The sequence below is a fragment of the Venturia canescens genome, chromosome 4 (genome assembly GCF_019457755.1).
Source record: "Venturia canescens isolate UGA chromosome 4, ASM1945775v1, whole genome shotgun sequence".
In the NCBI taxonomy this organism is placed as follows: Eukaryota; Metazoa; Arthropoda; class Insecta; order Hymenoptera; family Ichneumonidae; genus Venturia; species Venturia canescens.
This window is the reverse complement of record NC_057424.1, coordinates 5,703,834-5,728,727: the sequence shown is the minus strand read 5'-3', so window position 1 is coordinate 5,728,727 and position 24,894 is coordinate 5,703,834. Positions and strand designations below refer to the sequence as shown.

Here is a 24,894-nt window from a genome sequence, read left to right as displayed (position 1 = left end):
TAGGAGAACTGACAATCTACGAAGGAGAAAAATTCGATGATTAAATTTCAATGAGAACGAACGTTTCAAGTTTTTTCGAAAGCTCAAGGGCCCAGTTGGTTAAACGCGTGGATACGTTACTGCTCGCGAGCGCGAGAGACGATTGAACGACGGTCGCTATTGGCAGAGGGCTGGACGAGACAGCGAATGAGCATCGGGATAAGTCGGACGGCGCTCGCGTGCGCGAGAGGACCCGAAGGATCGCAGCGACGCACGAGCGAGCAGTCGGTTGCTTTGCCGAACCCGTACGAAGTACGAAGTGGCCGAGCACGAGAGAGGTATTCCCCCACGTTATGACTCATCGTATACGCGATTTACACACGAACACGATTACACTATCGCTCGAAAGCTCACGCATACTGTAACAATTTTTCACGCGAGTAGTTTCGAGAGAGAGAACGATTCGTACGTAGCGCGCTACTAGGCGGTATGCACTCGCGCATCGGCGAGGCTATTTCTCTGTATAAAACAAACTCCGTAGTTTTATAACTTTGTTATAAAGAGAGATTAAAAAACCGCGTATAATACCAAAGTTGCATAGTGCTAACGTGAAGAGTGTACGCCATAGAAAGAGACTGAATAAAAGCCCCAAGGCAAAACTTATTGATATTAAACTCTAAACAAAATCAAATAAAAAAGATCTACTGCCTGATCATGAAATTGGACGTGTCGGACGTGTTGTACGACAGCTCGAGCGTGTCCAGCGACAGCGGGACTTCTCAGAGCTCTCGCGTCAGCCACGACTTTCTATCGAATATCGCTAATTCGGCGGCCCTGCCAACCAACGTAAGTACACCGATGATTGATAACCAAGCACTTTTTTCTCTCCCCCTCCTCCTCCTCCTCCTCCTCCACAAATATGCAATCCGGGAGCACGAAAGTTTCGTGAATTTTCGACTCGGTGACGTAGCTTTTACATTGCTACATAAGTGAGCGATGACGCAATCCAGAACTCGAAAGTTGATGCAAAATACATATATATATATGTATAATGTATAGATATAATGCTGTGTGTCGTCAGTCCCGTATCGTTCGAAGGCGCTGCTCCTCGAACGAACGTTTCACGCACTTTTAGGTTAGAATCTCAGCGAACGAGCAAAATGACAAAACTCTTTTGCTTTTCAAGCGTGCACACGCGCTTATTATTCTTAACTCTTATCAGTTCACTATCAACTCATTGTTTATCGAATTTTCAGTTGTTTACACGCTATTTTGAAATGCTATTACGTTACGAGGCGGAAATTCGAGTCTAATAAAGTCGGCTATCTATTGTTCGAAGGCGCATTTCGATGTACGTGCAGAAATAATGTATATTTATATAATTTGTTGTTATACATATATATAAAATGCTCACAGCGTTGTTTGTGGCGCTTGGTGACCTTGCCACGGTCTCGTATACGCATTTACAATGACGCGAATGGCATCTATTGCGTAGAAGATTGAAATCAAGGTTTTTCGTAATTCAAAGCCGACATTAACCGAAAAAAACGATCGAAAAAATGCACGAGCGATGTCACGAAGTTTCTTATCCGCAGGCTTACATCGATGCGCATTTTTAATCTTTCGAAATCTGGATCTCTTTCGTGTTCAGCACATTTCTAGCCACGATATTTCTATCCCGCGTTAATTGTTCTCCGGTAAACGAAAACCGGGCTAATTTTCCTCCGACTAAGTGAAAAAGCACTCGCAACAGGAACTTTCAGGAAAATGACAATTTTATGGTCGAACGTCGTCGAAAAAATTGCCGTTCAGCCCTCGAGCTCCCCTAATGAGACTTTTATCGAGATTAACCATTTGTCCCGTGAGATTGCTCGTACGGGAAGGAAGTGAGTCAGCGAAAAAAGTTTTTCGATTATCCCAAGTCCGCAGCGACGGTGAGACGAGGGCTCGTGAATTCGTCATTAAGCAAGTTCTGTCGAAGAGCTCCTCCGTCGGGCCGCGCGAGGGTTAATGACCTTCCCAATAACCTCCCGGGCACAAACGTCCCGAGGGATTCCGCTCGGCTCTATCCTCCCACCCTGCCTTGTTTTTTCAAAACCTTCGAGCGTGCTATTTCAGTTTCGAAAACAAGGCAATAAATCTTTGGCATTCTTCGTTGTCCCATCCCACCGTCGTTTTGACCTGGAACAATGTCGAGACCATTTGCTCCCGTCAATACATCGCTCCCCTATACACGAATCTTTCTTTGTGATGGAAGCAAAAAGATAAACGTTAGGATTGTGGAGCGATGACTTCACAATGTCAATATTGAGACGCGATAAGAACGATTTGTTATAATTATCGTATCAGCATTTCTGATAACGCTGGAAAAAGCAGCACGCCTTCAACTGCGATCAATCTCGCTTTGTTCTTGCTCCTTGATTTTTTTCAAGTTTCGCTCCATCCTCAACATTTCGAATACGAAGATTCGAGGGCCAAAAAAATTCAATTTTTTTTAACTTTCTCACTTTTTCCATGGATTTTCCGCGGGGACGTTTATTTATCGACACTTAAGGCGGTCGCCCCGTCTGGCAGCCGGAATTTTCGGGTTTTTCGACATTTTTTTGCGGCGAGGAATAAAAACAGAGTTTTTAAATTGGAGGGGCTTGTTTATCGCTATTTCAGCTCTATAATGGAGTTTTTTGAGTCCGATTTCACAAATATTAAAAAAAATTCTATTATCGAGTTGAAATACGGGTGAATAAAACGTTAAAATTTCAAAAGTCCATGTTTGTTTTCCTCAAGAAATTCTACGAGTCGACACTCCTGAAATTGAAATTTAGGTAAAAGGAAAGATTCGGGGAGCGCGAAATGGAACACGAGAGGACCACGTGACGCATTTTACAGAGGGAATTCCCATTAAAAATAGAAATAACGGAAATCGAGATCAACGTCTTGGCGAAAAAGTGATTAGAGTCAGCGGCAAAAATGTTTTGACGAAGTGCTACATCGACCGCGGTTTCGTTCCGCCTGAATGAAAACTACGAAAGATAAAACGGAAAAAACAAATTTTTGTTCGTTCGATTAAGAAATTTGGAGGGGACTCAATAAAAATCGGAACGATTTTTTATTTTATTTACTCGTTCAATATTTATGGGATTTCTATGAATTTGATTTTCTTATGATGAGGATAAAATATTACGAAACGGTGGTGGCAAGATGAAAAAAATTCGATTGGCCGATAGTGATTCGGGGCGTTTCTGGAAATGGATAAAAAATATGAGAAAATATTTCGTTATTCGTCGAATCAGGCCTTTCCGTAACGAAGGCACGAGTCGCTCGGCTGTACGTGTTATTTAAGCGTTTTATATATCAAGTACTTGGAAACGGGGATTTCGTTCCGCGAGCTCCCAATCATTCTGCGAAAAAGTGTGAGTCGGCTCTCTCTCTCTCTCTCTCTCTTTCACGGACGTCAGAGAAGCAAAATCGAGTCGATCCGCGTTCCGTTTACGAGCTAAGGTCGCCTTCGACAATCCTGCGAACAGCCGAACGAGATTTACTCTCTGTGACGTCATTGAATACCGTCGATGTGAAATTTCACGTTCGTCGCTCACAATCGGAACTAAAACCGAACAAATAATACTTGACATTTAAAAAAGTGAGTTTGGAATGATTATTTCGTCGATACACGTTTATCGGATCTCCCAAAAGTCTATTCTGTTTATTATTTATGGGAGCATGATATTTTCCCGATGCTTCGAAGCGCGGAATTCTTGGAAGGTGCGAGGATCAGCGGCTCATTTACGAAAGCGGTTTACCGACGACTTCTTCGGAAATAATGATCGCGTCAGTAGATTTCGTTTAGTCCAAGCAAGCTGCCACTCTTCGGAGCACAGTTCCGAAAACATAGTTTTTTTATTCCGATAAGAAATATTCCAAGAAATTTTGGTGCGCAGGTGCCAAGCAATTGTTCCGAATTTCGTAATGTTTGAATACGACTGTACGCGCGATCCATGTACAAGCAGTTTTTTAGCTCGTATAGAGTCGTAGTAGTGCACGGCTTCTCGTGTTCGGTGTTCCACGCGGGAGGGAATGGTGGGGCGGGGAAAATGGAGGGGAGCACTTGCCGTGAGCTACAGAGCGAAAGGTGGGGAGAGACCTGCGCGCGCCACCACTGATCCGCGGCGATTTTGCCAACTGAGTGTATATAGCAAGGTGGTCACGTTGACGAGGCGTTCAGTCAACACGCATTCGGCATTAACGCGTATCGTGCCCGATTATCGCTCGTCACTTTGTATATTTGGTGAATAATAAAAAAACAAAATATTTCTCGGTCATTGATCGCGTTTAATTCGCGTCTCGCTTCAAACGAGTGCAGGTTTTCCAAAGCTTTGGCTAAATATCTCGGACCCTTCGATGCTTAATACGAAAAAACGCAGAATGAAAAATCATGGAGTTCTGCGGATCTGAATTGTGTGAATTGATCGTCTCGTGTTTGGAACTGTGTTCTTTGTGTTATTGCGCGCCAACGCCTCCTGCTGATCCTTACGTCAGGGCCGAAACAGAACCTTCGAACGCACGAAATAATTTGAGCACAAAAAAAACCACAGACGTTTGAGTTTACGTGAAAAACTGAAAGGAAGAAAAAGTAGGCTTTTGAACCTACGTAACTGAAAGGAGATTCGAGCACTTAAAAAACCACAGGCTTTTGAGCTTACGCGAAGAAATAAGAGGAAATAAAATATCGGAGACGTTTGAGCCTACGTGGAATGTCGCAGCTAGTGCCCAACTCGAATTTTTACCAAATTATGACGGACGATAGTGTTTATTCGCCGTTCTCGATGTATTCATCCCAAGTTGCCGGACAGGACCCATGGCAACTCACTAAAGAGGAGAAAGCTATGGTAAGCGAAATTTCCGTTTTCTGACCGATTATTATTTTCGTTTTTCATTATATCGCGTTGATCCAAGCTCTCGCGACGTTCGCGCGGAGCTCAGACTTTCATGTTCTTTAATAACGTTTTCGTCGATGCCGATTCGGCTCGACCGCTCTACAATTGATTTATTTTTCGGGCGGTTAGGCGATATGAAAGATTCATACGCGGGGGTAGGTTAAAGACCAACGGGGGGCGGCGCGAGTCGCCCCCCCCCCCCAAACTTCCTGACGTTACTCGATAGCGCGTTTCCAGTTAATCACTCGGTACCTATAGAAAAAAGCATGCCTGCCTTTGGTGCCAGGACATTTGTCGAAAAAAACGATTGTATCTTATCTCGTGTTTGGATATCGAAAAAAATGATATTGTGCTGCTCGTAACTTTTTTTAACGGAGAAATTCATCGTGATATCTCCGCTATTGCGTAAGATAACGAAAAAAACGGTATTCGATATGTCCACGCGAAAAATATCGACGAAGCTCGACGGTCGTTTTCAGAAGCTGATTTTCATCGCGATTATCGCGTCACAAACCGATCGTTGAAATACACTTTTGTCTTCGATTAAAAATACGAAGCCGAGCATGGTCGTTTTTAGGTTAAATGTTCGTGAAATTCCTTCGGAAATAAAATTCCAGAGACGAACGCGCTTACAGGCTTTGTCCCCTCGCGCCTACGACGCTGAAGTTTGCAACGTTAGAGTTCAACGAAATGAACGAAAAAAAGATTTGTAATTCATCAATTATTTATTTCACGAATCATTGGTGTAGGTTGAAAAACTACAAATTTCAAATTCGACAGGAAACGATGTTGAAGATTTACTGTAATTATTTGAGAGCTTTTTTTTAGATCATTTCGTTGGACTCCAACGTTGCAAACTTCAGTGTCATACTCTGAACGCCCCTGAACGAAATTGTACAACCTTGGAAACATCCTTTAGCTTTCCACGGAAGTACGACACACTCGCCCTGAGAAGATAAATGGGACGCGCGAGGTGAAAAAAACAAGAAATGACATTTTTTTTTAACGATGCAATTTTGTGCTGCTACGATCGCGTAAAATTGAAAAAAGGTGAAAAGATGTGAAGTTAAGTATCAAGCGGCTCGTCCAAATTTTCCTTCGTTCTTGGTTACGAACGCAGAATGTCAAAAATAATTGAGGAAACGAAAACACGATGCTGAAAACTTGTCATTTTTCACTGTCGTTTTTTTTTGCGATCAGTCGGTAACAACACCTCACTTGGAATTTTCGAAATCGAAATTCTTTGACACAGTTTGACCGATTAAAAAAAGGCTCTGTCAGTCGATTTTTGCCATCGTTCTGCATAGGCTGGCAGAGCCTTTTTTTAATCGATCAAACTCTGTCAAAGAATTTCGATTTCAAAAATTCCAAGTGAGGTTAGTCGTCGACTGATCCATAATCTTAAAATTAAGATGATGGATCAGTCGGTAATCACAACCGTGAGTGCGAGAAAGATAGCTGCAAATTTTGAAAAGGAAATTTTTCCACATCGTTCGTCTGATCGAAAAAATAAAAATGTCATCGGATTTTTACGATCGTGCTGCGTACGATGACATTTTTATTATTTTAATCGGACGAACGATGTCAAAGAGTTTCAATTTCAAAAATTCGAGGTGTGATTACCGACTGATCCGTCATCTTAACAGAAAAAAACGAAATTCCTGAAACGCAATGGAAAAACGAGATCAAGAGACGCGGTAGGGGCTCGACGCCAAGTATTAAAAGAAAAAAGCGAGCCCTGCCGCACTCTTATTTGTACGTATATACGCGAATCTGTCGATTTATGACGTCATAACGTTTTTCGAACCGTTCTCACGGACAAACCATTGCGGTTAAAAATCTGAAAATTGATGATGATTTTTTTTCGATTTTTCGGTTCTATGAAACGTGTGTGAAGTTGCGACATATCGATTTTCTTTCGAAAGGGGCTGAAGAAAAAATGATTTCTAGAAGAATCGATGAATTCCTGCGAGCCGTTGCGTCGTGGCTAAATAATCATATCGGGATATATCGGGCGTGACGAACGAAGGAAAACGGTCAAATCTGACAGGAAATAACGAGTTGACGTTCGTTAACCCTCTCAATTAGTGAGTTTTACTCGGGCGGAGGTTGGGTCAGTTGGTTGCTTACGAACAAACAGCTGTCAGTGGGGATTACATTGAAGGAATTGGAGGAGGGACTCGGTCGTAAAACGAAAATGAAGAAATGCATGAATGCGAAGGGACAGGCACGGAACAAACAGTGGGTCAGAAGGCAAAGAGCCCTAATCGTACTTGACCCTTCGCTCTCTCTTCTCTCCTCCCACCTTCATTTATCTTTTTATTCTCTTCTCCGTTCTTCATTAACCTCGCTTATCTTCGGGCTGTGTTTTTTTTCCTCGTTTTTCCCCTTCCTCTACCTCTCTTCGTCCATGATATTTAACCCTTAGCATGTGCACACCTTCGCAGAGAGACATTTCGTGCACATCGGGTGACTTTGAGCCCAGGTCATTTTTGACACGGAATATCTCGGTAACTATGCGCTTTTCGGAATAAAAGGTTTAGTCACTTTTTGCAGTGAATTGATCCAACTTTAAGGCTGCAAAGTCGGATTTCCAAAAAAATCTTTTTTCATTGTTCCAAAACGTGCTCAAAGTTGACAGTGCGCGTAAAAAGCACTTGTTCGGTTAAATCTCTCGTAAAAAATTAAATTTTGAGTTTTACAGACAAGGGTCCATGCTTTAAGGTAAAAATAGTCGACTTTGCAACCCTTCCAAAAAGTGTATTTATTTTGGAGTATGAAGTTGGCTATGCTCCCTACTTTTATTCAATCCCTCCTCGAATAATCGAAAAATTACGTTATTGAGCGGCGGTGGTTATTTCGTCTCGAAATAACCACCGAAATATTCTCAAACCTGTCAATCTGACGTTACCGAAACGAGCAAATATTCGTAATAAAGTAAACCCTTGAATCTAGAAGCGCGCAGAGTAACAGAGATCGTTGGGATTCGGGGAAACGATTGATCAAAAGAGTGTACTCGCCACAAGCCGGAAAACGCGCGATGACATTGAAGCCTGGAATTTTCTATCGAGATTCAATAAATCGAAGAAAAAAACTGGAGTGTCGCAATACTCGATGATAAAACGAGGCTTTATCATCATAGAAAGTTCAACTCCGCGATCGCGCGCGTCATCGGGACTCAATTAATTCACAAACGAGAGAGAAAAACGTGCGCTCCGACCACGCTACGCGAGAGGATCTCGCGCTCTCTTATTTTCGTAGCGCTTACCTCAGTTTCGTGCTCCTCGCCGCAGTGACTCATGCCCGGCTCCCCGGCACTCTGCTTGCCCTCCGCACGTATCAACGGATTATTACTGTACATATGCACGCGCGCGCGCGTGTGTTTTCTTGCTGTATGTATACATCGCTACAACTCTTGCCACGATTTGTGAATGAAAATCCTTCGTTGCGCCACACCGCGACATCGCGGCGTGCCTCCCCCTGCCCGGCCACCTGCCCCCGTCGCTTTGTGGTGCGTATACTCATTGTTGCTTCTCGGAAACGTTCGAGCTCTGTCGTTCTTACTCGTATGGGACTTCCGGTCACTCGGAATTCACGAACGTCGGGTTTACGAGCAAAAACGTAATTTTCCGTGTGCCGATTGTGTTACGATTTTCCAATTACTCGTGGGAATCTCGTGACGTTGGGTAAGATCGATTTCGGTTCCGAGATTCGGAAAGTTTTTCGGGGATTCACGGGTTCTCGAGGGTTCCCAGTTTTTTGACGTTTCTCGTTGAACCCTGCTGCTGGGGGATTTGAGGATTTCAGTGGACAGCGTTTCATCCCTGCTGGTAGGATTTTAAACGTTAAATAATCGAATTGATTGCGCATGGTACGGGCCCCGGAACAGGATGACGGGATCGCTCAAAAGGTGATTTATTAGGGTTTTACGCGAATTGGAACAAATCGAGGTTTATTGAAAAAACAAAGGCCGGGTCAATATTCGTGAAACAAAACTTTTGACAAAGTGGTTAATTTAGAGTTCTTATACACATTTAAATAATACAGAGAGTCGGAATTTCAACGAGAGTGACTTACTTTTCCGTTCTCACACCAAAGAGGACCGCGCCACAATTGGCGCGCGACCTGGTACACACACGGACAAAAGATAGAAGGAAAGATTTGAAACGACGCTGAAGTTTCCAACGTTGGAGTCCAACGAAATGAACGAAAAAAACGTTTGTAATTCGCCCATTTTTTATTTCACGAATCGTTGGTGCAGCTTGAAAAACTACGAATCGCGCAAATTTGGCAGGGAACAAAATAGGAGAATTACTGGAATTATTGGAGAGCTTTTTTCGATCATTTCGTTGGACTCGAACGTTGGAAACTTCAGCGTCATTTTGAAATTTTACACTATTGAGCCGTGAGGCTCGAAAACAACGTCCGTTAGGCGAGAGGCAATGTGTTGCTCACTTCGCGTTATTGACGAAATCCAGGCTTATGTCCTCTGTGCGGTTAGCCTGTACAATAATTGTACGAGGATTTACTACCCCGCCGCGAGCTAGCTGGATTACGGAGTTATCCGCGTGGACGAGCGAGAGGCTAGAGCGAGCAAACGGAACTGATGTACAAAAATCCTCGCTACGGCGACGAGAGCTCGAAAGCGATCGTCGTGACGGGGTTTTCAGTGCATCTCAGCACTTTAGTCTTTAATGTGATCTATCACTTGTTCAGTCGGTAAAAATCCTGTTGCACGGTTTATTCCGAGTAGCTTCATATTTGAAAGAAAATATATGAGTTAGACGCTATTCTCATTTTATCAGAGAACGAAACAACAAGGTGTAACCTTTATTTATCTCAAAAAATCAAGGGTGTCCGAATAAACCGTGCAACCATTTTGCAGTTATCTATCTCGCACTCGCGCAAGTGATAGATCAGCTTAAGTTATGACTTGAGTCGTTACCAAGGGTATCCACGAGCCACCACCTTGGAGCTCGCGATCAGGCGATGCCGAATCGGCGGATTCCAAGCGGCTTCTTCGATTTGCAATGGCACGAGGCATCGCGTATACTCACGAATCAATAACGTTATAGCAGTTTTTAATAAAATAGATATATTAACGTTGAGAGGAATCGTCGTCGAGTCTCGCATTTAATGATAACTAAACCCGGGACGTGAGACAGCTGCGGAAAAAAATTGTTCTCCGGAGAGAGCGCGGCGACGGCTCTACGAGCGGGGAAGTCGCACGGCGGATAAATACGCGGAATGAAAAAGTGAGGGAAAAAGAGGGAGACAAGGTCTATTTTATTTTTGTTTATTTTTCATTTTTATTCCGAAGACTACACTCCGTTCTTACAGCCCCGACGAATCTTTGACAGTTCTATTGTGTTCGACGGCTTTGTATATTCGTCAAAGTTATTCGTGTCTCGAAAACAGAGTCTAATAAAAGAAGCATTAAAAAACTGATGGAATATTCGGCTTTTTAAATGGGGAATGACGACACGACGCGGGCAGCGCGGCTCGCGCACACCGGGACAGTATTATTTATCAATTCTCACCTTTTCAAAGAAATTCTATTGATATGATAATGGAGAGTCCGTCGAGCGTGAGGCAGACTTGAAATAATGGAAGGAAAATAGTATGAGAAATGCACCGAGAATACTCGCTCGCCGTGGTCTCGAAATGTATGAATATTCGAGTGAGGGGCTTGAAGGGGAAAAATCGGAAGGATCGCGGCCCGTTGTTCGTCCAAGTGCAACGGACCGGCGGTCGGAAATGCCTCCGCTGTTGCGTCAGTACTCAGGAATTCCCGGGAGACCCGTGTGGCTCTGCTCGACAGGCGCGCGCGCGCGCCCCGCGCCATCTCGCGGAAAAAAAGATAAAAAAGTGGGAGAAAAACGTAACGGCTGGAAGCGGAGGCGAGAGCGTGCGCGTTCGGAACTGGCACTTGCGCGCTTTCGCCCGTTCGAGCCTGCTCGACATATATTTCGACATTTTTTCCTTCGCTTCATTCCACAAATCTCACTCTCGCTCCCAGCCTCGTCTCGAGCCCCTGAAACTCTGCCGTTTCACACTTTTTTTCATTACGGGCGACAACAAAGAAGCAAATTCACCGAGAGAACAGTCGCGCACCCGTCAACGAAATTCATTTCAACACTTTTTCTCACTCTAATTTCCACCAACGAAGTAGACCTCGGAGCTTACAGTGTGGAATGAAAAACAAAATTAAACCATTACGAAAGTTCCAAAAGTCCGGTGAAAGAAAATAATTCCCGTGTGTCTTGCCAAATTTCGTATATCGAAAAATTAACCTCGAAGGACGACTTGTTTCATACGGTGACAAAGAGCCCCGGAATTCCCGGAACGAGACCGATTGTTTCGACTTTTCTTTCTTTTCCTTTGTTTTTTTCTCATTTCTATGGAGACTATACGTCGCGACAGTCGTTTTTTTTGTTTAAAAATCATTAGATCGGTGATAAATGGTCTGGCAATGCACTGCGTCCTTGAGGTCTCGAGGACTCGGTCGAATGTTGAAAACGAACGAACGTTTGTTTTTTTTTTTTCACTGGAATCGTTTTTCTTATCTTTTTTAAACTGTAAAAGTTTTTATCGATTGCGGTTCGTGAGGGAGAAAATCGCTTCGATTTTCTCTCGGATATTTTACCTCCCCAGGCAGAGCCTACATTGACAGTTGACGTTCCGTGCTTATAGGCGATATTTACGGGTACCCTATACTCGTCAATTACCACAGCATTACCGACTGTCCGCACAGCTCACTTAGCGACGACACGGCAGCGCGGATCAGTTTCTCGGAATCGTTAAGTTTGCGGATTGTTATTCTCGTTGAATCGAGTCGTGCCGCGGTGGCGGAACACGCGAGGAACGAGTTCATGGTAATTTGTCGGTTTGAAGGCTAACACTACGCCGAAAGAGCGGAAATGCTTGAAATTTCGATAACTCGGAGGCGGGAAAATAGAACGATGCTCCAAACCTTGCCGCTCCTTCTCTCCGTCCTCTCTCGCGCGTTTTACGCTCGAGCAACCGAACGAAAACAAGCTCGGCAATGTCACGGGAATTCCCCGAAGCATGGCTCACGCGCGCTATCGTCTTTTTTTCGCTTTTCACTTTTTCCTTTACTTCCTTTTTTTGTGTTTCTTTTGTAAATACGTACACACACACACCGATCTCGGAGCCCGAACGCTCAAGGGGGCGGGGCGAGCGCACGCCTCGACCGATAGCGCGCCTCGCCGATTCCCCCCCCCCCCCCCTCCCCCCACTGCTATCGAAAACACCGAGCACCACCGTCGTGACACGCTGTGGCGCGCACGGCAGAGGCCAGCATCGCGATTTCCAATGACAGAAGAGCGGCGGGTGGCGCGCGCGCGCCCGTTCTGCTGTCAGTGTCAGTGCGACCAGCGTTGAGGGCGCACGTGCGTCATTTTTTTTCCACTTATCGATACTTTTGACGTTTTTTCCCCCGCGAGCAACGCTCTTTTCCTCGATAACGAAAAAGCACACTCTCCATCCGTTTATTATATTCGATTTTACGGCTCGTGCTAGTTCCGCCGATTGTGCGTGTGTGAAGCTGCGTGTTACGTAGTCGAGCAGGCGCCTCTCAAGTGGTACAAAAGAAGGATCTTTATCCGGACTCCTGCAATAAAAAGAAAATCGGCGTCATCAACCGTTACAACCGAAGCGCTTTTCTGTCACCACATAACCTCCAAATTTGTCTTCCACTTTTTTCCTCTCCTCGTCGAACTCGAGGTAAGCTCCGACACCATCGAAGTTTAACTCGATCTCAATAATCAACGCGAAACCTAGTTTCGTTGCGTGGATTTACAGTGCGATTAGATTATGAATCGAGATAAATACGCCTTCGAAGTCTCGAGCACCGTTTCGTTGCTCACGCGCCTCTTCCCTCCTCGTTTTATCTCCTGGTACTAGATTATTTGGATATACGTCTTTACGTCTATGTACATAGCCTTCTTTTTTTAATTTTTATGCCCGAGGCAATACCGCCACGTGCGTCACCGCCCCCTCCTCTGCCCCTGCCGCTTTGCCCGTGTTCGACAACAACGTATGTGTATGTCTTCGTTCATTATCCAGCGATCTGTCTGTCTTTTTGTCTCGCTCCTTCCCCCTCCGTCTGTTTCTCTTAATATCAGCCTCTCCGTTGTTGTCACGATTTTCTGAATTTTTTCATCGTCGCTATCTTTTTCGGCGGAACGAATCGCCGATTCGACCGTTCTTTTGATCGATCCTTTCGAGTCGGATGGCCGCAGGAGCCAGTGAATTTTTTTCCGAGCCCAAAGCCCCGTTGGAAGCTCGAGAATATTGCGATTTTTTTTTAAACAATCGGCAAACTCAATGTCGAGGATTCGGGGAAACGGTGATGCAATAGTTAACGAGCTTTTCAAGACGTGCCGTTCCTGACGATAAATATGGCGCTGACGATAATATCCTGGAAAAATCTTTCGAATTTTTTCGAAAACTTGACCATTCGCGAGTGCCTTCTTTCCTCGTGTTTTTTGCTCCTGTACGGCATTAAGTAAACCTGTGGAGACTCCGGAGTTGCGTTAAAACGAATCGTCCAGTTTGCGCAATGTGCAGTAAATTTTTTGCCGCGTAGCAGCCGATTAGAAAAATGATCGCGAGGTGGTGCCACCGGCGAACGGAAAAATCCTCGCGCCAACAGCATTTTTCACGATTCCCTATTGCTTCGTTTCTTCCAATTTATTTTTCTCGTTATTTACGATTTTTTTAAAATAGATTGACATTTTATGCTGCTGTCCCTTCGCCGCGCTGCAATCGGACGCGTATTTTTTATATAGTGCGTTCGTAGGGAGATGACAAACTCGTACATTTTCTTTATTGCCAAATTTTAGTTAGCAACCGTTTTTATGTCCCCGCTTCTCCAGTGCTGTACATTTATACATGCTTTTATATTTATGTTTTGCTCGGTACAGATATATCGAGGGCTGGGTGGGGGGTCATCGGCTCTTTCGCTCCGGCGCCTTCGCTCTTACTCCTTCCCCTTCCCAGGCCGCAATTCTTCCTCCCCGCAACTTCACTCCCTTTACTCGGTTTCTCCCGCAACTTGGAACTATTTGAGAAGCGATAACGTTCTTTGTTCGTCTCCTCCAGGGCCGCTGAGGCGTAAAAAATTTCGACTCTTTTCGACGGTCCGCGGACGACAACACCGAAAATCACACTTTCGTAATATTTTTGTGTTCGAAGCGTGGGTTCTCTGGGCTCGAACGTAAAATTCCGTTGAACATCGTTATCGACTGTTTTTCGTTCTGCTCGATAAAAAAAGAGAAACGTCTCAATTGTACTTTCTTATTTACACACTTTTCGCTTATTCCTCTTGCAATCGATGAAATACATTGGTGGGGAAATGATAAAAAAAAAAAAAAAAAAAAGATAAATAAAAATTGATATGGCCTCGACGCTCAGTTGGGCCTCGTGATTTCACCAGGAACAAAAGAGCGACGGGGAAGAGAGAAACAACGGCCGGATACCGACGCGGCGACGACGGCGACAACGCTTTTTCGTACGATAATATACGAGTCGCCACATCCTCTTCTATCTCGGATCCCCAATCCTCGTGTTTTTACACTCGATCCGATGCTCCAACTTTTCGTTATTTTCTTTTCCATTTTCTCGAACTTTTTCACATCTTCTAGATTTTTTCTCCATTTCATCGATTATCCACTCGATGATTTCATTTCTATGAATAATTCGACGAAGGAATGAGTTAACAAACGAAGTTTATCGCACGTATTAAGGAGTTTCGGTACAGCCGATACAATGTTCCCATGCTAAACCATGCTAAAAACATAAAAAATTTCAAAAAGTTGAGAATTTTATAAAATTTGGTTAACATATTATTTAGTCCCAAATTTGACAATACAAATTTTTTAAGATTTTTTTTCTACACAATTATCGAGTAATTGATCACTAAAGTTCACGTGTATAAGCATAGCGTTTCCATATATTTATAAGTTACATTCCGGGCATAAGAAATCTGCTTTAATGCATTATTACTCGATAACTAGGTAGAAGAAAATTTTGAAAAAATTTGTGTTTTCGCACTTGACGTTGAAGAACATTATCACCAAATTTGATCAATTAATATTTAGACTTCTGTACCGAAACTCCTTAATGACGCTGAGGTTTGCAACGTCGGAGTCCAACGAAACGATGTCAAAAAAGCCTGCCCTGATTCCAGCATTCTCTAATTTCGTTCCCTGTCGAATTTTCAATTCGTGGTTTTTCAAACCGCGTCGATACTTGGCGAAGTTAAAAATAGGCGAATTGTAAATGTTTTTTCCTCCGTTTCGTTGGACTCGAACGTTGCAAACCTCAGCCTCGTTCGTTATTATTAATCAATAACGGGGATTATTTTTTAACACTAAAACCGAGTTGATGGAGAGTTTCGCGTTTATTGCCATCGATGCCATAAATTTTTTTTCTCCCGTTCGTCTCCGGAATGCCGTTTGTCGGAAAAGATTAATTGCCTTTCGGAGATCGATATCGATCGCTGACATTGACGCAACGCCAAAAGAAATGAAAAAGTCGTCGAATGTCACGCGCGAACGCGAAGTCTGCGACGAGCGCAATGACCGTTTCTACTTTTTAAATTCGCCATGATTTTTTTCCCCGATCGTTGCACTCCCGAGTTTTATTATCGAGTACCGAACGTTGCGGATGATCCGAAGGGCTCGAAGTCGATGATAAATATCCATACGCGTCGTTAGAGTGACTTTCGAGCGATGAAAAGTCTCGTTTTGGCCGGTGGCCCGCGCACCGGCGAGCGCCAAAAAATGCGCGCTCGTTGCTCTCATCGGAGGCTCCCGCGAGAGTGGCTCCACAGGTGCGTTAAACTTAGAAACACGAGCGAGCGTCTAATTAAGTTAGGCGGACATCTTGTAATTTACCTTTTCGATTTATACGATTTATACCGACTGGCAAAAACACGTAGAAAATTCTTTCGGAACGTGAATAATGGACTTTGGACCGCACGGGTTCCAAGGCTTCGAGTTCGAGCGTATTTTCAGCGCGTCGAATTTTTTCGCCCGGATCACTCGCGACTTTTCGAGCCTGCAAAAGCCTTCCTCATTATTCGACCATGCGATTTTTTCCATTCTGAAATTAGCCAAGATTCGTCTCAACAATAAAAAAAAACCTCAACGTTCCAGTTTCGAAGGACGTGGAAAAAAAGCGAACGGGAATTACCGTTTTTTTCGGCGTCGGAAATTTTCAACCCCAAAGATAATAAGAAAATCGGAATGAGCTGAAGAGAGGGGGAGGGGGAAATGGGGGAAGGGAGCAAAGCAAGTGGCCACGAGCCTCGAAGCACCCCAGAGAGAGAGAGAGAGAGAGAGAGAGAGAGAGGAGTACTCGCTCGAAATTCGCATCTATTTTTGGGATCCGCGATGCCAGTGGCACGGCCACAGAGAGACGTTTTGCGCTGTATAAAACGCGCGCGCTCCCTCTTTTTATCTCGCTCTCGCGCGTACAAACGCGCTCGTTTTATACACTTTATATTTAATTCGTCGGTGCGGCGAGACGGCACCGGGACGTCCGACAGTATGAGAGAGGCGTCGGTGGACGACGCAGCGCGCGCGACTTGCCCCCGGGAAGCGCCGCGAGTCACACGGGAAGAGGCAATCGAGAGAGAATTTATTTTTCATTATTATTTTACTTTTCGCCGACTTTGATCGAGCTCGCGAGCCAACGACACGAGTCTTTCCACGGCAAACGACTTTTCAATACGAAGAAATACGGAAAACAACGATTATTATTGTTTTTATAATAATAATAATAATAATAAAAGGGCGTTGTAACGACTCTCGAAAACCTCTTTTGACGAACGAACGATCGACTCGATTTTGTTTTCGCAACCAATCGCCTTCTGTCATCACGAATTATTCGCTGCGACGATTTTCTTCGTGAACGATCAAACAGGAAGAGAAAGAAAACATCGACGACACTACGACGAAATTCACACCCTCGATTTGGGCCCTCGAACGACCACTCATCCCACCGAATATTCATTCAGTCATTTTCTCATTCTATGAACGCCAATTCGTAGGTGATTTATTTAACTGTTTTACGAATAAACCATCATTTTGAGGAAAAACGTTAATAGAGAGGAGAAACGTATTGAGCGATGACCATCGCCATGGATCCCGTTGATATCGCCAATATTCTTGCCCAGGAGCTGCTCTATCAGCAGGTAAATGTCTGCGAAGCTTTTGCAGCGTTTGAAATGATCCGAGGATATTTTCAAATTTGAAATTCTCTCTTTTTGAGTTGTTTTTTCCTCGCGAAAATTCAATTAGCCTCGCTTTTATAAGGCTTTCTGGTTTAATCCAACGAGCACTGCGAATGATTTGGAAAAATTAGGCAATTTCGCGAGCACGTTCATTTTTGGTTGAATTCCAACGACGCAGTTTTCAACGAGCTGCTTCCTCGGACTTGCCCCGTTTTTTTTTTCCTCCGTGAATTCCTCCGAGGAAGACTTTTTGAACCTCGAATTATCGGTGGTCTAAAGTATTCTATCAAGTCCCATTCAAACTTGACCGCTCGTCGAGAAATTTCCGAAGGAATTACGCAATTTGTTTGGCACGAGGGCTCCTCTTCGAAGGAAACAAGGATTTGGGTCAAACAACAAGAAAATTGATGAAATTTCTTAGTCTCATGCTCAATTCACTTTTTCCGGCATTGTTCCCTCATTTTATGCGATTCGAGTCTACAGAGTGTCGAACGTGTCATTTTTCTATTAAGGAGGGTGGATCACGAAATCAAAATAATCAAAATTTGATAAAATTTGGTGATAACATTCTTTGGCATCTTGTGTACAAATACAATTTTTTTCAAATTTTTTTACCACATGGTTATCGCATAATTGAGCGTTAAGGAGGGTGGCTACACTCGTCAAAATGATAAGAAATTGATCAAATTTGGTGACAATGTTCTTCAACGTCAAGTGCGAAGACACCATTTTTTTCAAAATTTTCTTCTGCTTAGTTATCGAGTAATTACGCATTAAAGCAGATTTCTTATGCCCGAAATGTATATCTATATATATGGAAACGCTGTGCTTATACACTTGAACTTTAGTGATCAATTACTCGATAACTGTACAGAAGAAAAATCTTAAAAAATTTGTATTGCCAAATTTGGCCCTAAAGAATATGTTCACCAAATTTTATTAAATTCTTATCATTTTGAAATTTTTAATGTATTTAACATGGTTTAGCATGGCAACATTGTATCGTCGGTAGCCACCCTCCTTAAATCGAAGTTCTTATGCACGAGGTGTATAACTGTATATATGTAAACTCTATGCTTATACACGTGAACTTTAGTGTTCAATTACTCGAGAGCTATGTGGTAGAAAAATCTAAAGAAATTTAGATCGTCTTATATGTTTTTAAAGAATACATTTACCAAATTTTATGAAATTCTTATCATTTTGAAATTCTTAATATTTTTAACATGCAACATTGTATCGTCGCGATCCACCCTCCTTAAATTCCTTTCGAAAAACGTTCTCAATCAAGCATCAAAATTTTGTACTGATGCATCGCGAATTTCCTGGCACGCTTGCGGCCCTTTTTCCCCCCACTATTTCAAACACTTTGAATTGTTATCGCACTCGACGGAAGATTCACCATGACGCGAATCGATGCCAGCTTATCGAGATTTTTTCCTTTCCTTTTTCTCGTGCGAACAAAACTCGCCCGGAAAAGGGGCTTCGCAACGGCTCACTCTCGCTCCACCGGCTGTCGCGTTGTTGTTGTTTTGCTCTCGAATCTCTCGTTACGAGTTAATACGCCCTTCGGATCGTACGGTGGCGACACAGCGCATGCCCAAGCACCGAAAGCATCGAGAGCTCCGCTAACAATGTCCGAGCGCTGTTTTTCGTTCGAAGTTCGAAGATCAGCATTCGAAAGTTTTTAATTTTTTTCATTTTCTTTCAGTCTTTCTGGTTCGTTTTTTCCGCAGTTTTAAACCTCCCTAGACACACTGAGTTTATTCGCGTTTTCATGTCAACCGTGATTAAAAAAAAAAAAAAAAAAAAAAAAAGTAAAAAGATCGGTGAAACGAGAAAATGTGCTCGGGATTGCAGCAATATTCGACGAATCCATTAACAACACGATTTATCGACGCGCTCGACTCCACGAATTCCTGGAATTGCGATATTTTTCAAGAAAAAAAATTTCGAATCCCCGATTTATGTGACGCTTCGACCGACGTTTTTATTAACCCATCGACGTATTTGAAAAAAAAAAAAAAAAAAAAAAAAAAAAAAAAAAAACCAATTTCTGGATTATTCAACATTTTTATTCCTCTTCCGTGTACTCGTTTATCTCGATACGCACAAAATGTCAAATGACACAAACATTTCTCGGTATTTTTTTACGTATCGATTTCGACTCAAGTAGACTCGTTTATTATTATTCTTTTTCTCTCTCAATTTTTTTCGGTCCTTCTCTTCTTACCCCGAATCGTATGACGACCAACGTAATTCTCGGAAGGACCACCTATGTATCTCGACTCTTCACGAGGTTAAGGCTCGAGTGAAAGCTTCTGAATATATCGCTTATCTTATGCTCGCTCGGTCCTCGTCGTTCACTGTCCTCTGACTCCTCACGATTATACTTCTTCTTGTTCACTTCTAGTTCACCCGCTCCCAACAGCACATTTGTAAAACGTATTTTTCCTACAAGTCCCTTAAGGTTCGACTAAATCACGGTCTTCGTGGGCTTTCGGACAGATACTTGTGTACAAGTTTGAAAAAACGTTGAAAAAATTGGGGGGGCGTTCGGGAGACTCGAGCCGGCTAGAAAAATGGGAGCGAAATTGAAATTTTTCGTGAAATGCGTTAAATTTTTATTTCGAAATTCTATTTTGTTGTCCGGAAATGATATCGAGTAACTACAAAAATTCAAGATCGTACTAAAAATTTATTGATTTTTGGGTATTTTTATGTTTTTATTAAGCGCATACTGAATTTTAAGGTAGATCATCCCGAAGGATCGTATTTCACGGGTGTCTAAATTGCATCGATTTTTACTTCCCAATTAAAGATATTATCACTTTGAATTAATGTCAGAGTTATTCATTCGAAATTGTAAATAATTTTTTCAACTTATCTATTGCCGAATTAAATTACGAGCCATTCATCGATCAGGGATCCACCACTGATTTGTCCCTGGCGAAAATACTGTAGTTTTTTTATGTAAAAAATCGCATCACGAACGCAAAGGGAAATGGGTCAAGAAAAAAGTATTAATAAAAAGACAGAAGACTATGACAATGGACCAAGCCAAGAAGAAACAAAACACTCATTACCAATTTCGTTTAATATTTAACGTAATTATTACTAGTCAGACAATCGTCTCGAATTTTTTCCCAAACCTTCGTTATATGCTTCATTGTTGTTATTGTGTACTTTTTCATAAACTTCGTAAGAAGCGTTCATTCGTTATATGGTTCACTCGTAAACGATTTTTTGTGCATAACCCTGTGTATTTTCCCTCGGATTTAAGCACGTTTATCTGAATAACCAATGAGAGGAACTCTTCAAAAATTGGAACGGGTGTCGGTCGATTACCGATTTAAACTCTGTGAATTTCAAGACTTTCTTAAGAAAATCGTTTCGCGCATGAACTACCTTAAATTTCGTTCGAAATCGATCATTCCAAGATTGGTGAATAATTTTTTGTTTTGTCAATATACGTTTAAAAATGCACGAAGATTGTTGGGTGAACGGTTGTTGAAGCTTAGACGAAGAACTGGGATAGAATTTTGTAAAGGAGTGGGTGGAACGCGTTGAGATGGTTCGGCCAATTATAAATTTACCGTCTCTCTCGTTCTTCGAGGAAAAAGGTAACCAGACGAGAAGTAACTTTAGCGATGACCCATCCACGCAGCGATTATTGACGCTACTCCAGTTTTGGGTTTTGGCCCACCGATCCCCGGAGCCCTGACTGTGGTTCTTATACATTGTTTCTAATATTATTTATTGAATGAGAGGAAAAAATAGAGGGAACGTGAAAATCCTTTCGAACTCGAAGCAGATGAATTGAATTTCGCTTCTTTTTATTCTCCGTGTTCTGCGGAGAGTCGAATTTATTAGTTTCATCGTTGTTTTTGTTTCATCAGAACAACGCAGGAAATTAAATGTCCTCGTGTTTCTTTGATCTTTTTTCGAACCATCTCACAACTCTATTAGCAAATTTTTGATTTCTCATAAAAAACGGGTTTCAGCAGTTTGATTTTTAAATTCGAATACATTTGAAAGTTGTTGACGCATGCGGAGTTGAGGTCTCAAAAAAATCGCTTTCGAAAGCATTCCTCGTGCAAATGATTTATATTTATCGATGATGGGGATGATTGAGTAGTAGCTGGAAAAGCATTCCACGGGCGCGCTCATTTTCGACATCAGAAACGTGCGCGCCTCTCTTTTGCACGATAACTTATCGCGTCCCGTGGTTCAATGATATGTAGCCGTTTATGTTTTATTTTTTCTTCAACATCGTGGGAGATTTACTACTGAGAACGGTGAGCGATTAAAATGCGAAGGTGGACAAGGCCACAGTTACGTTTTGTGTCGACACTATTTTCCTCTCATTCTCCTCGAATCCTCGTGACCCTCCCCACTTTGCTTGCACACATGTATACATCACGGCCAAAATTAGTCCGACCGCGCATCATTCGCTCTCTCCTTTCATTGTACTTTATTATTTATTTTTTAGTACCATTTTCCAACATTCCTTCTCTCCGTACTTTCACCTCTTCAGTGTGTTTTTTTTTTTTATTTCCCCAACTTTGGACGTTTTACTTTTAACGAAATAAAGCATTTTCAGGATATTTATCGAGTTCCGTCATTTGAGTGAAAATTTGATAATTTTCTTTCTTTTTTATTTTTATTAACATATTTTTATCATTTTTTTTTACAGCTGGTGTCTCTGGACGGACTGCACAGTGGCGTGCCGACGAGGACGACCCCGACGCTGACTCCAACGACCCTTCGTAGTATCGAGCAGACTTTTCTCGAATTGACGAGCGAACCGGCCTCGCACAGCCGGGAGGCTGGCTTCGTACCGCCTCTCGTCGAACCATCGCAGCCAACACCCGCGCAAACCCAAAATCTTCAAAGTCATCACAACAGCATTATTCTCGAAAGTCAACACTCACCGCTCCAACACGATCATAATCACCATCATCATCACGATCTCCACGATCTTGAGGACCACCACGATCATCAGGAACAACAACACCAACAGCAACATCAAACCAGGCGCAACATGGGCGGCCGAAGACCCACCAGAACAATCGGCATGTCACCCGAGGAAGAAGAGAGGCGACAGATTCGCCGCGAAAGAAATAAAATGGCAGCTGCCAGGTGCCGCAAACGACGCATGGATCACACCAATTCTCTGCTAGAAGTGAGTTTCCGGTGATCACACTTATTTCACAGTGGCTTCAAATGGAGATTCGAAATTGCGGTGCTCGAGGGCGAATTCCTTTTTCTTCTTTTCAATTGCCTTAAATTTCTTCTACTGAATGTTCATTAGATTTCCAACCAATTGAATGTCATTATGAATGAAATTGCGGGAAAAAATTTTGTTTTTGGTGTTTTCAAGATATGAATGTGTATCTTCTGCGGTATAAATTTGTTCTTTTGTGTTAGAATAATTTTTCACTTGCGCCTGTTTCAATCGTAAAACAGGAGAAAAATTAACTAAATTTTGTTCGTTTTGTGTTGTTTTTTTAAGGAAACCGAGGGTTTGGAACAGAAAAAACAGAATTTGCAAGACGAGATTCACCAGCTGCAGCAAGCTAAGGACGAACTGGAATATATACTGGAAGCGCACCGGGCGGTGTGCAGAGTTCGTTCGTCATCGCCGCCCGACGTGAAGCCCGTGATAATAAAAAACATTGCGATAACGGAGGACAATTTTGTGGAGCCAGCGAAGAGAGAAAACTTGTCGAGCTCGTCGCGACCAAATCGACCGAACTCTTTACCCGTCGGTTTCGACAACAACAACCGTCCAAATTCATTGGCGATATTCAACGAGCCCAAGGAACGACCTAATTCTTTGCAATTCAAGACTCTCGAGACACCGACCTTCATGAAAACCGCTTCGGAAGTCGCTGGCGTACCGATCACCACACCATCCAGCGGTATACCCTTCAATTTTGATTCCTTGATGGAAGGTGGCACCGGTTTGACACCGGTCTCCACACCCTTGATACCCTCGTGCTCGAGCCAGCAAAGAAACAATTTGTCCGCCGTTGATCTCAGCTCGCCCGATGCAAATCCACCGAAACTCGTGAGCTTGTGACGCCAGGATGATCTCGAGTATAGGTCGAACGACGACGACGAAACCGAATGAGTTTCGTGCGAGATCTCTCTCTCTCTCACTTATCCTCCACGACTCAACGATCACCCAACTCGTCGATTCTATGCTCGTGAAATTCTTTTCTAACTCAAACATCCATATTCATACGACTTATGAACTTGTGAAGAACGAAAGAGATTCAGAAAGAGAAATGATAAGCGAGCGACGGAGGAGGACGGAGCAAATGAAATAGAAGAATGAAAATAAAAACTCACGACGCCCGGAGAAAAGCCCCGCCTGAAGTTTACTCCTGCGTTCTGACACATCACACGTTGCCATATATGTATTTTTTGTATCGAACGTTCGAGAGCAGCAATGAAAAATGAGGAAACTAAAATCACACGCGTTACTCTCCTGTTGAACTGTATAGTAGTATTTTTTCCTCGTATTTTCACGAAATTATCGCGATCCAGTGTAGATCGTAAAGTCAATGAAAGCGCGGACACATACCGTGGCATTGATCTCCTCCCCGCCCCTTCCTTTGATTCTTGTAAGAAATATTCATCGCCACATAATTGTTACGTTACGGATATCCGAATTTTTTTTCATCTAAACTACTGCGTCATGCAAAAGCAAAGAAGAATTATTCGTTTTACAATTTGCATAATCATTGCGAAATAAATGTTTTTTGAGAAAAAAAAAAATGCAGCAAACAACTGCGGTAATTGATTTTTTTTTATCACTGCCACGCCAACTTCAGTATTCTCATACGTCGAGATGTGATTCGAAATGATAATTCGAAACTAGGTTATTATAGCTGAACGAAAGAGAAGAAAATCGTTCGCGTCGACTCGCGGCGTGGTAGTTAATAAAAATTGAAAATATTACTGCTGAAATCAACAACTTAGCTCAAAAAATTCTTCATAATACGATGAATCAGTTAATATTGAAAATTGCCTAGATCATTCGAGACGATTGTACAAGCTTCGAATCAAATAGAACAAGCTCCAATTGTTTTACGCCCGATTGCGGAAAGACATAAGAAATAAGGCGAGTGCGCAAAGTTAGCGAAACCACGCTCGTAAACACCAATCGCAAACTCGTCAAACAATATTGTGTAACGTCTAATCCCTCCATACATATAATATATATATACATAAATATATATATTTTATAGATTACGACAATTTTGCATGAATTTGAGCAATATTAATATATTTACTATAATATATTTATACACGAAGCTATTCATCAGGTGCGTTCGTTGATTGAACCCGCTTTTTCGTCGATCTATCTACGAACAATCCCATGAATCTTCTTATTACGACACGCAGAAAACTAATGCGTGATTCATTGACGATCGTATAGTGATAAGATTGTAATACACCGTTGATGCAATATACTATTTTGTTTAGACCAAGCAATCTATCGCTTTCTGCATTCATTTCAATTTATTTGAATCCACTCTCCATCGCAATTTGTTTACTTTTACGTTGAAGTCGTGCTCTATGAATTGCGTTAGTCCGAAAAAGTATCTTTACACGTGAACGCGTGCAACACAAGATTGACCGACTGAAATACCTTAATAATAAATCCCCTTAATATCGACTGTCTCGTATTGTTGAAACTCTTCGGAGAGG

At 42.6% G+C, this 24,894-nt stretch overlaps 1 protein-coding gene across 3 annotated transcripts; it reads left to right on the top strand.

The window, feature by feature from the left end:
• Positions 1 to 295: 295 nt before the first annotated feature.
• Positions 296 to 24,678, top strand: kay (transcription factor kayak). Of its 3 annotated transcripts, none has more exons than XM_043417481.1 (3): positions 296 to 825; positions 21,869 to 22,357; positions 22,688 to 24,678. In XM_043417481.1, the coding sequence occupies exons 1-3, from the start codon at positions 694 to 696 to the stop codon at positions 23,255 to 23,257; spliced, it is 1,191 nt and encodes a 396-aa protein (XP_043273416.1). In that variant the 5' UTR covers positions 296 to 693; the 3' UTR covers positions 23,258 to 24,678. The 3 variants fall into 3 exon arrangements, with proteins under 3 accessions (XP_043273416.1, XP_043273415.1, XP_043273417.1); XM_043417480.1 differs by lacking the exon at positions 296 to 825 and adding an exon at positions 4,195 to 4,862; XM_043417482.1 differs by lacking the exon at positions 296 to 825 and adding an exon at positions 16,482 to 17,133.
• The last annotated feature ends 216 nt before the right edge of the window (positions 24,679 to 24,894 follow it).

Coding starts and splice junctions, on each gene's coding strand:
- kay (XM_043417480.1), top strand. CDS start 4,728: ATGTCGCAGCTAGTGCCCAACTCGAATTTTTACCAAATTATGACGGAC. Junction 4,863..21,868: donor CTAAAGAGGAGAAAGCTATG/GTAAGCGAAATT, acceptor TTTTTTTTACAG/CTGGTGTCTCTGGACGGACT. Junction 22,358..22,687: donor ACACCAATTCTCTGCTAGAA/GTGAGTTTCCGG, acceptor TGTTTTTTTAAG/GAAACCGAGGGTTTGGAACA.